This window comes from Oratosquilla oratoria, chromosome 9, assembly GCF_046742065.1.
Source record: "Oratosquilla oratoria isolate Oo_2021 chromosome 9, ASM4674206v1, whole genome shotgun sequence".
NCBI lineage: Eukaryota > Metazoa > Arthropoda > Malacostraca > Stomatopoda > Squillidae > Oratosquilla > Oratosquilla oratoria.
This window is the reverse complement of record NC_134785.1, coordinates 45,485,226-45,505,163: the sequence shown is the minus strand read 5'-3', so window position 1 is coordinate 45,505,163 and position 19,938 is coordinate 45,485,226. Positions and strand designations below refer to the sequence as shown.

The 19,938-nt window shown below is 36.4% G+C and overlaps 1 protein-coding gene across 2 annotated transcripts in view; it reads right to left on the bottom strand.

Annotated features, from left to right (window-relative positions):
• The window catches only part of LOC143028360 (endoribonuclease dcr-1-like), a 99,206-nt gene that overhangs the window by 30,146 nt on the left and 49,122 nt on the right, over window positions 1–19,938 (bottom strand). For both annotated transcript variants that reach the window (XM_076190322.1, XM_076190323.1), the window contains exon 4: window positions 16,382–16,540. In XM_076190322.1, coding sequence (XP_076046437.1) covers window positions 16,382–16,540 — 159 coding nt within the window. The remainder of the gene's footprint in view (window positions 1–16,381; window positions 16,541–19,938) is intronic.

The window sequence follows — 19,938 nt, the reverse complement described above, 5'->3', positions numbered from 1 at the left end:
TCTAATTACTACCCTCATTTTTTTCCCATCCATTCCAATAATTTTCCTCTGATGGCACCTATTGATTCTATTTTTCTTATTAGTTTCTTGTGTGGTACCTCATCAAATGCTTTTTGTAGGTCTAGAAAGGCACAATCTGCCCATCTATCCCTTTCTTGTATTATTTCTATTAGTCTTGAATAGAAGCAGATCAGGTTTGTTGTACATGACCATTTACATATCTGTAAAATAGTTTAGGTTGTTCCTTGCATTTTTCTATTATGTCTCTTTCACAGTTTCTCTTTTCATCTCTGCATATTTTTACATAATCATTTCTTAGTTTGATGTATGTTTGCCATTTACTTGGTTTTTTTTTTTTTTTTTGTCCTTTCTCCATTTTTTCCAAGCTTTGTCTTTTATCCTTAGCCTCACTACATTTTTGTTGTTGTACCAGCTTTTTATGTATACTTTTTCTTGCTTTTGTTGTGGTACACATTTGTTCACACCCTCATTATAAATTTCTTTTAGTATATTCCATTTCTCTTCATCCTTGTTTCTTAGTTTAGGAATTTTTCCCATTTGCGTTACAAAAGAATTTTTTTTCTTCTCAAAATTCGTTTTGTTGTACATTAGTCTTCCTTTTCTATGCTTCTCATTTCTTCTTAGGTCCATTTGCTCTTTTAGTTCGAATTCTATTAGTACATGGTCACTCTTTCCTATTAGAGTTTTGTAATCAATTCTGTCCACAATTTCAGGTTCTGACATAAGTATTAAATCCAGTCTTGATGGTTCCTCATTGTTTCTGTATCTGGTAAATTTTATTTTCTTTTATCCACTGAGTCATTGTGTATTCAATGGTCATATCAAGTAGTATGCTTCCCCAGAGGTCTTCTCCACCCTTCACTGTCATTTCTTCCCAACATATTTGAGTTAAAATCACCCATAATTACTATATTTCCTCTTTCTTTCAATAAATTAGTTCATATTTTGTGTCTTCCAACAGTTTGGAATGATCACTTTCTGTCCAGGACTGTATTTTGACATACACTACTACAAATTTTTTACTTTTCATGTAACTGTTTTCAACTTTTATCATAATTGATTCCACATTGTTTTTTCCTTCTGTTATCTTTGTCACATTTAAGTCTTTCCTAGTCAAAAATAATACTCCCTCACCCTGTTTTTCCTTTCTATTTTTCATCCAATGGTTGTATTGACCTTGTCCCAGAGCATTTGGTGGTAGAGTACTTTTTAATTTAGTTTCTACTATTCCCATTATGTCTGTTTTTTCTAATGCTAGATAATCATTTAATTCATTCAGTCCTGAAATCATTCCATCTATGTTGGTATAGGCTAACTTTAACTTTTTCCTTTCTGCTTTTTTCGTCTACTTTGTTTCCTTTTTCTTGATATACCATTTTCTCAGCCTCAGGTCCACCACTCCTCTCTCTCTCTCAAAAATCTTTTCAGTCTCAGTTCTCTTTTTCATTTCTTTTTTTATCCATGCATATTTGTAATGTTCATTATTTGCTAGTTTTGTTGTTCTAGATAGTGCTTCCTCTGCAATAATTTGTGACCTAAGTTCTACTTTTAGTGGCCTTTATTGTTTTTCTTTTTAGTATCTTCCTATTCTATGTCTCCTCAATTTCTTTATCTATACTTTGTCCTTCCTATTGAATCTCTCTCAGAATTTCTTTAGTGATCTCTTTCTCCTCTCTGATATCTAGGAATATCATGTTTCTCTTTAATACCATAGATTACAATGCATCCTTTTTTATCCACTGTGTCCCTGGCCAAATTACCTGTTGATTTCCCTATTTCTCATTATATTTTTAAACCTGGGTTCTCTTTCCATTTCTGTCCCTCTATACATAATTCCACTCTGTCAAAACCAGAAAATATTTTTTTTCAAGCCTTTGGTAGTCTTTGGAGTTTTGTTCAGTCATGTCCTTTTGGGGATCACCCCCAAAGGTGATTCGACCCTACTTACATCTAAGCATCTTTTTGTTGGCTTTTTGTTCCTTGGGTTTCTGTTTTTTTCTACCATTTTTTTTTTCTTTTTTTGTGAGTAATCTAACCATGAAAACAAAAATAAATAAATAAATCAATCAATAAAATAAATAAAGACACAAAGACAATTACATTATTGGTCACTCATAGTATACTTCTCCTTTCTCGTTTTTGTAAGCAACTAGGGTTGGTTCCAAATTTGTCTGTCAGCGAAGCATTGCTTAGCGCTACGGAGCTTGTTTTTTGTACATCTTACTTCAACCACTGCTGGAGTGTGTGTGTGTGTATTTACCTAGTTTTACGTAGTTGTATTCTAAGGGAAGGGGAACTATGCTCGTGGTGTCCTGTCTTCATATCTCATTTTATCTAAACTGTTTTTAAATTTGTATATTGTTTTTATGCACACCACTTTCTCATCTAACTTGTTCCAAATGTCTATTACTCTGAGGGGAAAGTTGATTTTTTTCAGATCTCTTCTATAACTGTCTTTCTTGATTTTCTTTCCGTGTCCTCTTGTATTTCTACTATCCCATTTTATTAGATCCTCTCTATCAATAGTTTCTATGCCTTTCATGATTCTATAAATAGTTATCAAGTCTTCTCTCTCTCTTTGCTCTTATGTCTATAGCTCAAGTTTTGCTAGTCTATCTTCATATGCATAAAGAAGGGCAGTGGACAAGGTGCAGGGATGACCCGTCATCTAGGAGGTGCTAAGATAAGAGGGAGGGTGGAGGGGTGAGGAGTGTATTCAGGGATGGAATGGGTGGGAATGATTTTATGCCTTTTCCTTTTTGGCTACCTCCCTTGGTATGTATGGATCTTCATATGATAGTTCTGAGTGTTGGTGCCAATTATGTAATTGCTCTTTGTATTCTTTCAAGTTTTGTTATACATTTTTTTGTACTTGGTGACCACGTCGTCGCTGCATATTCCAATCTTGGTCTTATCAAAGTGACTAGTATTTTCTTCACCATTTCTTCATCCAGGTATGTAAATGCCACTTTGATTGTTCTTATTAAATTACTAGTTTCTCCAAAAATTTTGTTTATATGTTTCTCAGGGGACATAACATTCATAATAATGACTCCCAGGTCCTTCTCATTTTCTACTTTTTTTTATTTCTTCTTCTCCCAATTTATATGATCCCACTATTCTTTTTTTGCTTTTTCCAAATTCCATTATACTACACTTCTTAACCCCTTCCATACGGTGCCGCACACGTAGGCGTCATGGACTTAGATCTCGGTGGCAGCAGCCAATGCCAGCCGTACGACGTGTCGTAATAATACTCGCATCATAAAATATAGTCACCGCTTATATCGATCGTTCTCTCTTCACCCGTGAATTTTGATAACCATAGAAAATGTGATTACAAAAGAATTAGAAAGAATGTCATTATGGAGGGGCGACTACAATAAATATAATCAAGACGCCGATATGGCAGCCTCGCGAATACACTCGCTCCCCATGACGCCTACGTGTGCGGCACCGTATGGAAGGGGTTAATACTGAATTCCATCTCTCACTTCCTACTCCATTCCTATACTTTATTGAGATCATTCTGTAGCAACTAACAATCTTCTTCAGTGTTCACTTTTTTTCAACAATTTTGCATCATCCGCAAAGAAGCTCATATAACATTCAATTCCTTTATCCATATCATTAATATATATAGCAAACATTATTGGGGCCAGAACTGTTCCTTGTGGAACACCACTTACCAATTCATCCCAATTAGAGTGTTGCGTCTTATCACCACTCTCATTTTTCTTTCATGCAAGAAGTCTTCCATCCACTTCAGCAGCTTGTCCTGTATTCTCCTGCAGTTTATAATTTCTTAAGTAACTTCTTATGTGGCACCTAATCAAAAGCTTTTTTCAGGTCTAGAAATGCACATTCAGCCCATCCATCTCTTTCTTGTATTACATCTATTAGTCTTGAATAGAAACACATTAAGTTTGATGCATGATTGTCCTTGTCTGAATCCAAATTGCCATGGATTTAATACGTTATATTTTTCCAAATGCCTTACCCATCTACTTTTGATAATTCTTTCACAAATTTTTGCTATCATACTTGTTAGACCGGTCTATTATGGTTAGTAGGGTCTTCCTTGTTTCCCCCCTTACTGCTTTCTATTTTACCATATATAGTCGATCCTCATATAACACGGTCATTATGTGCACTGGGAACTGCTCAAACAAGGGTGTGGGGCAAGGGGATAGCCGTGGGTGGCTGCCTGTGGTTATGTGTTAACCTCCGGGTACTGATGCAGGAGGGAGGGAGGGGAGGAGAGGGGGAGTAGGGGATGGTAGGTGGGGAGCCAACAAGCTTTAGCTTGTTGCTTCCACCACCTGCGCCTTGCTATCGTGAAATTTTAAGGCCCTAACCTGTTGAAGTGTAATGTTTCTTTCGTTTGGAACACAACTAATAAGTCTGATAACGACTGCACTTGTCGTGTCTTAATTTCTCTTATGGGAGATCAAAAACAGACATATACTTACACACATGTAGACACGTGTTAGACAACCAGTGTATGTTGTGAATGCGCATGCGTGTACACACAAATACGATCACACACGCACGTACATGCTTACTTCTACATGTGAACACAGATACATACACGCACGCACACACACACACACTTCAACGAACGGACGGCTTAGAGGACGTTCTGAAGAAAAAGTGAAATTTCGTGGATCCCGAAGCAAAGGAAATACCTATTGTATTTACAGGGTGGGGGGGAAATTGCTCATGGTGTAGGGGAAAGTGAGGAAAAAGGAGAAGGGGAGGGATTACTGAGGGAAATGGAAGGAAATGAGGAAGGAGAGGACTTGGCCCAGGCAGGCAGACGCCATGTAAACAAAAGAGGTCCCGACCAATTTAGTGATGACGAAATGTCTAACAAAAATGTAAAGATTAGAAACATAGATAAGAACAATTCAATGGAAGGTGAGGATAACAATTTCCAAGGATTTAAAGAGGGGGAGGTGGTTACTAGCAAAACTGGAGGAAAGGCTTGAACAAATGACTGAACATTGGGAGGTTAGGTTCGGTAAAATGTCAAAACTTGCAGAAAAGTTTGAAAGATTGGTAGAACTAGAGAAGGCGAACAAAAACTTAACTGATGAAATAGAAGAACTAAAAAGACATTTAAGAGAAGTAAAAGAGGAGAATAAAGAATTAAAAAGGAACAATAAAGATAATAAAGAAACAATAGCAAAAGAGGCACAGGGGTGGAGAAAGATACAGGAAAATAGTAAAGTTGCATTTACTGATATAATTAAACAGCAAATGAAAGAACAAACTGAAGACTCAGTTATCAAAGTGATGAGACAGAAGGAGAATATTGTAAGAGACTTAGCAGACAAAAAGAAATGTATAATTATATTAGGAATGGAAGAGAAACATAACCCAGATAGAACCTCAAGAATCAAAGAGGAAAATGAAAAAGTAAGCAGTTTACTACAATTAGTTCAGGAAGATGAACCAGAAATAATGAAACAAATCGAAGAGAAGTTCAGACTCGGAAAGTATAGTACAGATAAGACCAGACCAATTAAGATTAAATTCAGGTCACAAACGACGGCAGAGAATATCTTATCCAAAACAGGGAAACTAGCAACAAGTGAACAATATAAAAAGGTATGGATAAAAAGGGAAATGAATAAAGAAGATAGGAAGAAAAAAAGAAAAGACTTAAAGCTAAGGAAAAAAACGAGAACAGAACAGTCAGAAAAAGAGAGATTCTATTGGAGAGTAGTGAATATGAAACTAAGGAAATTCGACACACAAGAGAAAAACAAAAGGGAAACAGAGGACACAATGGAAGTGGCAGAAAACTAAGAGTGTCTTACACAAATATAGGTGGATTAATAACAGGATTGAATGAGCTGAATGATTATTTGAAGGAAAAAGAACCGGACATAATGGGAATTGTAGAAACAAAATTAAAAGGTCCACTACCACCCAACAGTGTAGGACATGATGCATATAATTATTGGATTAGAAACAGAGTGAAAAAGGAAGGGGGTGGAGCTATGTTCCTGACTAAGGATATAAAACGTGAAGGGTGTCACATATGGAAAGAATACAGTAGAGATGATAATGATAGAAGTAGAAGACAGAGATAAGAAGAACAGAAAGTTTGTGATAAATTATGTGCCCCCAAAAACAGCCTCATGGGAAGAGAGTGAACATAAAAGTATGTTAGAGGACACAAAGATAACATTAAACAAGATAATGGAAGAGGGAGGAAAAATAGTTATGATGAGCGACTTTAATTGCAAAGAAATCTGCTGGGAAGAAATGACAGTAAAGGGTGGAGACGGCTCATGGGGAAACGCTCTACTCGAGATGGTTACTGACCATACAATGACACAATGGATACAGGAGAACACTAGGTATAGAAATGAAGAAGAGCCATCGAAACTAGACCTAGTAATTACATCCGAACCTAGAATAGTGGACAAAATTGAATATAAAACACCAATAAGTAAAAGTGACCACATATTGATTGAACTGGAACTTAATGAAGAAAAATATATGAAAAGAAATGAACAATACAGAAAAGGAAGAATGATGTATGAAAAAACAAACTTTGATAAAATAAGAGAATTCTTTCAAAAGGAAAACTGGGAAGAAATATACAAAGAAGAAACAACAGTAGAAGAGAAATGGAATATTTTGACAAAAATGTACAAAAAAGGAGTGGAAAAGTATGTCCCAAGACAAAAACAAGAAAAAGAATATGTAAAATGCTGGTACAACAAAAGCTGTAGGGAGTTAAAAGACAAAAGAGACAAAGCCTGGACCAGATGGAAAAAAGACAGAAGACCTGAAAAATGGAAAATATATACCTGCTATAGAAATGAATATGTACAAATGTGCAGAGAGGAAAAGAGAAAATATGAAAAAGATATCATAGAAAAGTGTAAAGATCAACCAAAACTATTCTACAGATTTGTAAACAATAAACTGAAAAACAAACAAGACTTGGAGAAATTAAGACAGGAGGGAGTTGAATACACTGAGGAAATGGAAATGGCGGAAATTATGAACAAACATTTTAAATCAGTGTTTACAAGGGAGAACATACAACCTGAAGAGAACGAATGGAAAGAGAAAGTCCCCCCTATGGAAGAAATAGAAGTAACAAAGAATGAAATATTAACACACTTGAATAATCTTGATGTCAGAAAATCGCATGGACCAGATGAAATAGCAAACTGGATACTAAAAGAATGCAGGAATGAACTGGCAGACAAAATACATAGCATAATAAATAGTTCCTTGAAAGAAGGAAAAGTTACAGAAGATTGGAAAAAAGCAAATATAGTACCTATATACAAAGGAGGAAATAAAGAACCTACCAACTATAGACCAGTCTCTCTAACAAGTACAATAGCAAAAATTTGTGAAAGAATTATCAAAAGTAGATGGGTAAAATATTTAGAAAAAAACAAAGTGTTAAATCCAAGTAAATTTGGATTCAGACAAGGACGATCATGCGTCACTAATTTAATATGTTTCTATTCAAGGCTAATAGATATAATACAAGAAAGAGATGGATGGGCGGACTGTGCATTTTTAGATCTAAAGAAAGCTTTTGACAAAGTAGCACATAAGAAGTTGCTAAAGAAATTAGAAACTGAAGGAGGAATACAGGGCAAACTACTAAATTGGATGGAGGACTTTTTGCAAGAAAGAAAAATGAGAGTAGTGATAAGAGACCAACACTCAAAATGGGATGAAGTAATAAGCGGTGTTCCGCAGGGAACAGTTCTGGCCCCAATAATGTTTGCTATATATATTAATGATATGGATGAAGGAATAGAAAGCTATATGAGCTTCTTTGCAGATGATGCAAAACTACTGAAAAGAGTGAAAACTGAAGAAGATTGTGAATCACTACAGAGAGATCTAAATAAGGTACAAGAATGGAGTAGGAAATGGGAGATGGAGTTCAATACAAAAAAGTGTAGTATAATGGAATTTGGAAAAAGCAAAAACAGAATAACAGGAGCATATAAATTGGGAGAAGAAGGAATTAAAAAAGTAGAAAATGAGAAGGACCTGGGAATCATTGTTATGAATAATATGTCACCTGAGAAACATATAAATAAGATTTTTGGAGAAACTTATAATCTAATAAGAACAATCAAAGTTGCATTTACAGGGTCTAACAGATAAATCCGTACAAACTTTGAAGAGGTTTTAAGCACTTAAAAAGTAACATATGGCAATTCTGATTGTTTCCAGATACTTCCATTTGTCTAATAATTTAGCCAGTTGTATACTAGCACCGGTGCAATAAACATTAAGCAATGGAACAAGCCAAACGTTCAGCCATATGCGAACTTCGTCGCGCGGGTCACACTCCTAGCGCCATAATAAGGATGCTAAAATACTCCAGACAAACTGTTTACGATGTTTGTAAACGTTTTGATGAGACCAGCGAAGACCAACGAGCTGCTCACAAGCCCAGAAGGGGCAGAATTCTAACACCTCGCTTTTTAGCTGGTCTCAAGAGAAGTGTCAATGCAAATCCAGCCTTACCATTATCGACATTGGCAAAGAAGAGAGGTGTCAGCACAATGACAATTCACAGAGCATTAAAGAAATTGGGATTAACCTCATTCTCACAAGGAAAAAGACATCTTTTGACACGAAAAATGAAAGAAATCCGCTTGACCAGGTGCCAAAAGCTGTTGAACTGGATGAAGTCGAATGGCTCAGTCATCAAGTTTTTTTCCGACGAGAAGATTTTCACGGTTGATGCGACTTTCAATAAGCGGAATGATCGCTGGATAGCCTCCTCATCCTCAGAGGTTCAACACAAGACAACGACGAAGAAACCAGCAAGTGTCATGGTGCTCTGTGTGGTGTCAACTGAGGGGGACGTCTTCACTCACTTCTTCAACAACAAGGAGAAAGTCAATGCCGTTGTCTATTGCAAAGTTCTAGAAGAGAAAATAATACCCTGGATGAAAGATAAGGCTAGTGGCAACCAGTTTGTCCTCCAACAAGACTCGGCTCCAGCCCACACAGCGAAGAGGACCACCAACCTTCTCGAAGGGTCAAATGTGCAGTTCTGGAACAAAGAGTTGTGGCCCTCAAATTCGCCAGACCTAAACCCTTTAGATTATTATTTTTGGGCGTGAATTGAGGCCAAGGCATGTGACAAGCCACACAGAAGTATAACAACCCTGAAGACAGACATCAAGAAGGCTGTGGGTTCATTATCAAAGTCTGAGATCATCAACGCTGTATCCAAGTTTCGTAAACGCGTTGAAAGCGTCATAACAGCTGAAGGTGGTTACATTGAATGAAATCATTGTTCTTATTGCCTTTTCTAAATATACTGAAAATTTCATAACTCTCTGTTTATTATAACCCGAGATATTAATCTTAAAACATGTGATAAGAAGTTGTACGGATTTATCTGTTAGACCCTGTACATACCTGGATGAAGAAATGGTGAAGAACATCCTAATCACCCTGATAAGACCAAGATTGGAATATGCAGCAACGATATGGTCACCAAGTACAAAAAAATGTATAAAAAAACTTGAAAGAATACAAAGAGCAATTACAAAATTGGCACCAACACTCTCAAAACTATCATATGAAGAGAGACTAGCAAAACTTGAACTACAGACACTAGAGCAAAGAAGAGAGAGAGGAGATTTGATAGCTATTTACAGAATCATGAAAGGCATAGAAATTACTGACAGAGAGAATCTGATAAAATGGGATGACAGAAATACTAGAGGACACGGAAAGAAAATAAAAAATGACAGCTATAGAAGAGATTTGAAAAAGAACAGCTTTCCTCACAGGGTAACAGACAGTTGGAACAAGTTAGATGAGAAAGTGGTGTGTGCAAAAACAATACATGAATTTAAAAATAGTTTAGATAAAATGAGATATGAAGACGGGACCCCACGAGCATAGCTCCCCTTCCCGTAAAATACAACTAGGTAAATACAACTAGGTAAATACACGCACGTACATGCTTACTTCTACATGTGAACACAGATACATACACGCACACACACACACACTTCAACGAACGGACGGCTTAGAGGACGTTCTGAAGAAAGTGAAATTTCGTGGATCCCGAAGCAAAGGAAGTACCTATTGTATTTACAGGGTGGGGGGAAATTGCTCGTGGTGTAGGGGAAAGTGAGGAAAAAGGAGAAGGGGAGGGATTACTGAGGGAAATGGAAGGAAACGAGGAAGGAGAGGACTTGGCCCAGGCAGGCAGACGCCATGTAAACAAAAGAGGTCCCGACCAATTTAGTGATGACGAAATATCTAACAAAAATGTAAAGATTAGAAACATAGATAAGAACAATTCAATGGAAGGTGAGGATAACAATTTCCAAGGATTTAAAGAGGGGGAGGCGGTTACCAACCTCCCCCGACTAGCAAAACTGGAGGAAAGGCTTGAACAAATGACTGAACATTGGGAGGTTAGGTTCGGTAAAATGTCAAAACTTGCAGAAAAGTTTGAAAGATTGGTAGAACTAGAGAAGGCGAACAAAAACTTAACTGATGAAATAGAAGAACTAAAAAGACATTTAAGAGAAGTAAAAGAGGAGAATAAAGAATTAAAAAGGAACAATAAAGATAATAAAGAAACAATAGCAAAAGAGGCACAGGGGTGGAGAAAGATACAGGAAAATAGTAAAGTTGCATTTACTGATATAATTAAACAGCAAATGAAAGAACAAACTGAAGACTCAGTTATCAAAGTGATGAGACAGAAGGAGAATATTGTAAGAGACTTAGCAGACAAAAAGAAATGTATAATTATATTAGGAATGGAAGAGAAACATAACCCAGATAGAACCTCAAGAATCAAAGAGGAAAATTAAAAAGTAAGCAGTTTACTACAATTAGTTCAGGAAGATGAACCAGAAATAATGAAACAAATCGAAGAGAAGTTCAGACTCGGAAAGTATAGTACAGATAAGACCAGACCAATTAAGATTAAATTCAGGTCACAAACGACGGCAGAGAATATCTTATCCAAAACAGGGAAACTAGCAACAAGTGAACAATATAAAAAGGTATGGATAAAAAGGGAAATGAATAAAGAAGATAGGAAGAAAAAAGAAAAGACTTGAAGCTAAGGAAAAAAACCGAGAACAGAACAGTCAGAAAAAGAGAGATTCTATTGGAGAGTAGTGAATATGAAACTAAGGAAATTCGACACACAAGAGAAAAACAAAAGGGAAACAGAGGACACAATGGAAGTGGCAGAAAACTAAGAGTGTCTTACACAAATATAGGTGGATTAATAACAGGATAGAATGAGCTGAATGATTATTTGAAGGAAAAAGAACCGGACATAATGGGAATTGTAGAAACAAAATTAAAAGGTCCACTACCACCCAACAGTGTAGGACATGATGCATATAATTATTGGATTAGAAAGAGAGAGACAAAACAAGGGGGTGGAGTTATGTTCCTGACTAAGAAGGATATAAACGTGAGGTGTGTCACATATGGAAAGAATACAGTAGAGATGATTATGATCGAAGTGGAAGACAGAGATAAGAAGAGTAGAAAGTTTGTGATAAATTATGTGCCTCCGAAAACAGCCTCGTGACACAAAGATAACATTAAATAAGATAATGGAAGATGGAGGAAGAATATTTAAGATGGGCGACTATAATTGCAAAGAAATCTGCTGGGAAGAGATGACAGTAAAGGGTGGAGACGGCTCATGGGGAAACGCTCTACTTGAGATGATTACTGACAATAGAATGACACAGTGGAGACAGGAGAACACTAGGTATAGAAATGAGGAAGAACCATCGAGACTAGACCTAATAATTACATCTGAACCTAGAATAGTGGACAAAATTGAATATAAAACACCAATAAGTAAAAGTGACCACATATTGATTGAACTGGAACTAAATGAAGAAAAATACATGAAAAGAAATTAACAATATAGAAAAGAAAGAATGATGTATGAAAAAACAAACTTTGATAAAATAAGAGAATTCTTTCAAAAAGAAAACTGGGAAGAAATATACAAAGAAGAAACAACAGTGGAAGAGAAATGGAATATTTTGACAAAAATTTACAAAAAAGGAGTGGAAAAGTATGTCCAAAGACAAAAACAAGAAAAAGAATATGTAAAATGCTGGTACAATAGAAGTTGTAGGGAGTAAAAAGACAAAAGAGATAAAGCCTGGACCAGATGGAAAAAAGACAGAAGGCCTGAAAAATGGAAAATATATACCTGTTATAGAAATGAATATGTACAAGCATGCAGAGAGAAAAAGAGAAAATATGAAAAAGATGTCATAGAAAAATGTAAAGATCAACCAAAACTATTTTACAGATTTGTAAACAACAAATTGAAAAACAAACAAGACTTGGAGAAATTAAGACAAGGAGGAGTTGAATACACAGAGGAAATTGAAATGGCAGAAATTATGAACAAACATTTTAAATCAGTGTTTACAAGGGAGAACATACAACCTGAAGAGATCGAATGGAAAGAGAAAGTCCCTCCCATGAAAAAAATAGAAGTAACAAAGAACGAAATATTGAAACACTTGAGTAATCTTGATGTCAGAAAATCGCATTGACCAGATGAAATAGCAAACTGGATTTTGAAAGAATGCAGGAATGAACTGGCAGACAAAATACATGGCATAATAAACAGTTCCTTGAAAGAAGGAAAAGTTACAGAAGATTGGGAAAAAGCAAATATAGTACCCATATATAAAGGAGGAAATAAAGAAGACCCTAACAACTATAGACCAGTCTCCCTAACAAGTACAATAGCAAAAATTTGTGAAAGAATTGTCAAAAGTAAATGGGTAAAATATTTAGAAAAAAAAAAAAAAAAAAAAAAGTGTTAAATCCAAGGCAATTGGGATTCAGACAAGGACGATCATGCGTCACTAATTTAATATGTTTCTATTCAAGGCTAATAGATATAATACAAGAAAGAGATGGATGGGCTGATTGTGCATTTCTAGACCTAAAAAAAGCTTTTGACAAAGTACCACATAAGAAGTTGCTTAAGAAATTAGAAACTGAAGGAGGAATACAGGGCAAACTGCTTAATTGGATGGAAGATTTTTTGCAAGAAAGGAAAATGAGAGTAGTGATAAGAGACAAACACTCAAAATGGGATGAAGTAATAAGCGGTGTTCCGCAAGGAACAGTTCTGGCCCCAATAATGTTTGCTATATATATTAATGATATGGATGAAGGAATTGAAAGCTATATGAGCTTCTTTGCAGATGATGCAAAACTACTGAAAAGAGTGAACACGGAAGAAGATTATGAATCACTACAGAGTGATCTGAATAAAGTACAGGAATGGAGTAGGAAGTGGGAGATGGAGTTCAATACAAAAAAGTGTAGTATAATGGAATTTGGAAAAAGCAAAAACAGAATAACAGGATCATATAAATTGGGAGAAGAAGGAATAAAAAAAGTAGAAAATGAGAAGGACCTGGGAGTCATTGTTATGAATAATATGTCACCTGAGAAACATATAAGATTTTTGGAGAAACTTATAATTTAATAAGAAGAATCAAAGTTGCATTTACATACCTGGATGAAGAAATGGTGAAGAAAATCCTAATCACCCTGATAAGACCAAGATTGGAATATGCAGCAACGATATGGTCACCAAGTACAAAAAAATGTATAAAAAAACTTGAAAGAATACAAAGAGCAATTACAAAATTGGCACCAACACTCTCAAAACTATCATATGAAGAGAGACTGGCAAAACTTGAACTACAGACACTAGAGCAAAGAAGAGAGGAGATTTGATAGCTATTTACAGAATCATGAAAGGCATAGAAATTACTGATAGAGAGAATCTGATAAAATGGGATGATAGAAATACAAGAGGACACAGAATGAAAATAAAAAAAGACAGCTATAGAAGAGATCTGAAAAAGAACAGCTTTCCTCACAGAGTAATAGACAGTTGGAACAAGTTAGATGAGAAAGTGGTGTGTGCAAAAACAATACATGAATTTAAAAATAGTTTAGATAAAATGAGATATGAAGACGGGACCCCACGAGCTTAGCTCCCCTTCCCGTAAAATACAACTAGGTAAATACACACACTTTCATCGGATTCACGGCGTGGATTGGAACTCTGTAAAAAAAAAAAAAAAAAAAAAAAACATTTTTCGTGGATCTCAACTATGAGGAAGTACCTTACTGTATTTGTAGGGATGTGGAATTCTTGTGGTGTAGTGAAAAGGTAATGAAAGGGGAGAAGGGGAGGGATTACTGAGGGAAATGGAAGAAAAAGAGGAGGGAGACGAATGGGCTTCCCTGACAGCAGGAAAAATGTAAACAAAAGATCAGCTGACGACACTGGAAAAATCGAAAATATCAGTAAAAGCATCAAGATTAGAAATATTGATAAGAACAGCACAATGGAAGGTGAAGAAAATAACTTCCAGGGATTTAATGAGAGGGGGGAGGATACCAATCTCCCCCGATTGGCAAGACTAGAGGAGAAATTTGATAAGATGACTGAGCATTGGGAAAACAGGTTCGGTAATGTAGCCAAAATTGCACAAAGAGTTGAAAGATTGGAAGAACTAGAGAAGACGAACAAAAACTTAACTTTAGAAATAGAAGAATTAAAAAGACAGTTAAAAGAAGTTAAAGAAGAGAATGAGGAATTAAAGAGGAATAATAAAGACAATAGAGGCCATAGCAAATGAAGCATAGGGCTGGAAAAAAATCCAAGAACACAGTAAAGTTCCATTTACTGACATAATTAAACAACAAATGAAAGAACAAACTGAAGACTCAGTTATCAAAGTGATGAGACAGAAGGAGAATATAGTAAGAGACTTAGCAGATAAAAAGAAATGTATAATTATATTAGGAATGGAAGAGAAACATAACCTAGATAGAACTTCAAGAATCAGTGAGGAAAAAGAAAAAGCAAGCAGTTTACTAGAATTAGTTCAGGATGATGAACCTGAAATAATGAGACAAATCGATGAGATGTTTAGGCTCGGAAAATATAGTACAGATAAGACCAGACCAATTAAGATTAAATTCAGGTCACAAACAACAGCAGAGAATATCTTAGCAAAAACAGGGAAGATAGCAGCAAGTGAACAATATAAAAAGGTATGGATAAAAAGAGAAATGAATAAAGAGGAAAGAGAGGAAGGAAAAATGAAAAGGAAAGAAGCTAAAGGAAAAAAACGAGAACAGAACGGAGTCAGAAAAAGAAGAATTCTACTGGAGAGTAGTTAATATGAAATTGAGGAAATGGACCATAACAGAGAAACAAAAAAGAAACAGAGAATACAATGGAAATAACAGAAAGTTAAGACTTCTTCAAGCTCTCCCATCCTTGATTAAGAGATGTCTTCTGTCTATGCAATCTATTCCCTTTAGTGACTTGAATACTATAATCATGTCATTGCTTTCTCCTTAATCTTTTAAATTTGGCAGATCCAGTGCTTTTAGTCTTTCCTCATATGGTTTATCTGCCAGGCTGGTTGGGGACTAGTTTGGTTGCTGCCCTTTATATTCTCTTGGTCTTGCTAATATCTTCACCCTGTGTGGGGACCATACTACTGATGCATATTAGTATTGGATGGGTTTTGACGAGTTTTTTCATCATCTATTTATTCATTTAGTGAAAAGCCATTCAAATCTTCTGCAGCAATCTGAACATATTTCACACAATCCTGCTGATATGTCTTTTATCAAGACTCTCAAATCTTTCTCTTCATTTAATTTTGTAATGGGTTCACTTCCCAAGGAATAGTTTAAGAATAGTCTTTTTTTTTTTTTTTAACTGAATTTCATTTCCCATTTTTGGCTCCATGCAAAAATAGTGTCTAGACCTTTTTAGAAATGTCTAGTCCTCATTTTTCATTCTTCTAATGATTTTTTTTAGTCTGCATATATTATTTGTGCAAACACTGAACCTTGTGGAACTCCTCTGGTTACTGCTCTCCATCTTGACATCTTATCCTTTACTACTGTCCTAGTGTATCTTACATTCAAAAAAACTTTTCCCATTCTAGTAACGCCTCTCAGTTCTCCAATTGCTCCAATTTCCACACAAGTCTACTTTGAGGTACTTTATCAAATCAAAAGCCTTTTCCAAGTCAAGATACACACAATCCAGTGTGTGCGAGAGGAAGCAATGAGATACACTCATCTTTGTTTAATAATTGAACATGTACATATGCAGTGCCCTCCATACTTATCATCCTTGAGTTGCTATCAATATCTGATCAAATAATCCTAGCCCTAGATTCCTAGATAATTAGAGAAAGGAAATGGCTATAGGTACATATATACATTGATCAAATACACAATGAACATGCTACAATATCTGCATTAAATCACTTACCTTTTCTTCACTCCATAAATCAACACCCATGGAGCCTTCATATTTGCCTACTTTAAAAGGTGTATGATCAAATATTGCTTTATGCTGCTGATGAACTAGTGGCACAGTATTCACAACAAATATGGTTCTCTTGTAGCCATCTCTGATTGAGCCACGAATCTGCGGATAGAATTTAAATTTACATGGAGTTTTTTTTTTTTTTCATTAATACATTCATATACACATGCAGATATACATATACTAGAGGAATCTTTCCCCTTGTAAGAGATATGTCCAGGCAAGTCATGCACCCACTCTTCACTCATTTGATTTTTCTTTATCTATAGCTCCTTGAGAGTGAAGGACCCTCCCAGTCTTGTGCCCACTAACTGGATCAGAGGCAATGCAGAAAGACACAGCACCTTCACAGGGTCCAACATCTGAAGCACATTTACCCCCATTGCTTAATTATGTGGCATTCCTTCCCCCTCGTCCACTTGCAAAAATACAGAATAGACAAAAAGAAATACATTTGGGCCATTTCAATTATCCATTCACAACCCCTCTCTACCAACATCTATCTCTTGCCCTCCTGCTCAAAATGCATCCTCCTTGTACCTGAGGCCCCTTTCACTTCATCTATTCATCCATTTCTTGTTCCTCCCCATCCACCTCTGTCTTCCACACTCTTTTTTGCAAGTCTCTCTTGTCATGTAGTCAATGTCCATGCATTTTTTTTTTTTTTTGGTGCTGTTTGTTAGTTGACCACCAACACATAGCTTCCCCTCTCTCTATCATCGGTGTATACCATTGTCACACTGAAAAGGTCAAGATCGGTCATATCACACCAGGTTTGATTGTACTGGACTCAGGTCATATGGACCCTGCTAGAGTACGGTGGGGGTATAAACTGCCTGTTTTGAAGTTTTTCTTTTCTTGTCATTTTACTTTCCTTATTATTTTAATGTGACTAAATGAATTTAATACAACCTTGCAGCAATGATATTATGTGTCGGTGCACTGTGATGTACTTTAATTACTGTAGTGTAATTTATATTTAGATGTATGGTAACTGATTCCGTCACCGGCAGGCTGGGCATTCGCATTGTACACTCAAGTTACAAGTCAATCATCTTGTTGTTTTGCTACTCCTTTTCTGTGTTAGTATCACAGTAATTTGGGATATGTATTTTCTTTAGTGTGTACTTTAAGGTTTGTGTAAGTAGTTATGCTGTAACACAGACATCCAAAGTTGGACAGGAAATATTTCTTTGTTGCACCCTTTGGCTCCATTGACCTGTCAGGTCAATTGAAAGTATTTCAGGGAGGTTTCCATCCACCCCCGGGCTGTCTCCCGCCTCTTGCCAAACGGTGACTGTCCACCCGTCTCCTTTTACAGGGATTATCCCCACAAGGTATGTAGTACCAGTTTAAGTGAATTAACACAAGTAGTTTTTATAGACATGAGGAAATATGTCCCATGTCTGGTTGAAGTTTGGTTTTAGGAGTGTCAAACAGGTTTTTTCCTGATTCTTGTGTGTGACCTTTTTCTTTCTTCCACATTTACCCATGACACGTGTCAGTTCAGTGCAGAAATCTTAAGGGTCAGTTTGTAATCTCATGTGATTTTCTATCTTCTGATATATTTCCTTGTAAATAAATGTAAATTAAGAAACACATTGATTTGTTATACTATTTTTGTGTAAATAAAGAATGGAAACAAAATGCCTTTTTCATTCCTGGACAGAAGAAATTAAGAATAATGTTAAAGTTTAAAAAACTCCAAATGTAATTCTTCACTTATTCTTTCCATATGCCCAAATCATCCCATTTTCTTTGATCAACCCTTTCTGCCAGCTCCATTCCCACTCCTGCTCACCATCTTGCCCCACTCATTTCTCATTCTATCCATCCTCATAACCCCACCATAGTTTTTACACATTTAATACTTCCTTTCTGCTTCTCTCTTTTTCCAAGTCTCTGCCTCATATAGTGTCGTTGGCACAATCACCTCTTCGTACAGTCATCTGTCTATGTTTGCTCTTAGATACCTATTTCTTATGATATTTTTCATTCACCCTCAGTTATTTACTTGCGTCTTTCACTCTAGTTTACCTCCCAGCTCCTTTCCCTGCCACATATGACCCTATGTATTTAAAATTCTTCACTTCCACCAATCTCTCTCCTTTAAGACTTATCTTTACCTCAGTACCACCCCCTCCCTTTGTACATCTCATCACTTTATTTTTACCCACATTAACTCTGCTTTTCCCCTATCATGTTCCCTCCAAAACTATGCCACTAAGTGCTGTAGGCCCTTCACTAACCAGGCCACGAGCAGTGTCATCTACAAACTACTGGCCTCTCAATTCCTTCCACTCTCACATTTACTTCCTACACAACTCAATATACATGTTATCATGGTGACATCACACATCCCTTTTCCCTCTTATTTAATTTGCTCACCTCAACATTTTTCAGCCTCCTCTTTTTCTAACCCCCTACTCTAAACTTTCCATGGTGACAAAACCCAACCCAACCCAACCCTGCCTTCACCTCAAACCACAAAATCTCACCATTCACAACTCTAACTCTGTACTTGGATATTGACTCCATGGTAACCTGCAGCCAATATTTCAGGGAGTGTTTTGGGGTGCCCATACAGACCAGAGCCACATATTATTTGTCTATGCGAGTTAAAACACATTGAGGAATGATAATACTTTTATACTCCTACTGTCCTCCTTTATGATGATCCCTGGAACCTGTATTTTACCACTTCTATGACTACCTTTTCTGGAGCCCCCATACAGGAAAGTAAATAAATCTGTCGGCCTTTCCTACGTGTGTCATGAAATGTGGCTATATAAGATAGTGATGGGACTAAAAATCCTGCTTTCTGTATGCTTCTATATGAACTTTGCCAAGCCACCTGAAACTGCCTCTATTTCCAACCTTTGACCTGAGTATACTTAACCCTTGATTAAACAGACCCCCATTTTGGGGCTTACAGAAAATTCAGTTATCCAGAATAAATTACCAAGTCTCCACACTTTATGATCATGGGATACAGACCCAATCTTCTTACTACTTGGTAAGTACATCACAAATACTTTAAATATGTTGAATTTATATCTATCTAACTAATGTTCCACTTTTTTGTGAAACTGAAGAATGTAGTGACATAAAAAAAAAAAAAAAAAAAAAAAAAAAAAGGGGGGGGGGGGGGAGGGGATGTAGACACAATGAAAAATTTAGGGATGAAATGACAGGGTGGCTCAATGCCGGTATGGAAGTGGTGAGAGATGGCAATAGAGGAATCTTAATCATACATACATATACCAAGGCTTTTTCCCCCTTACAAGGAGGTAGCCAAAAAAGGAAAAGGCATAAAATAATTTCCACCCATTCCATCCCTGAATACACTCCACACCCCTCCAGCCTCCCTCTTATCTGAGCACCTCCTGGATGACGGGTGATCCCTGCACCTTGTCCACTGCCCTGGGTCAGAAGCAGTGTCACAAGACACAGCACATCCACAGCAAGGCCGCTTCATTAAATCGGCGACCCCCCCTCTC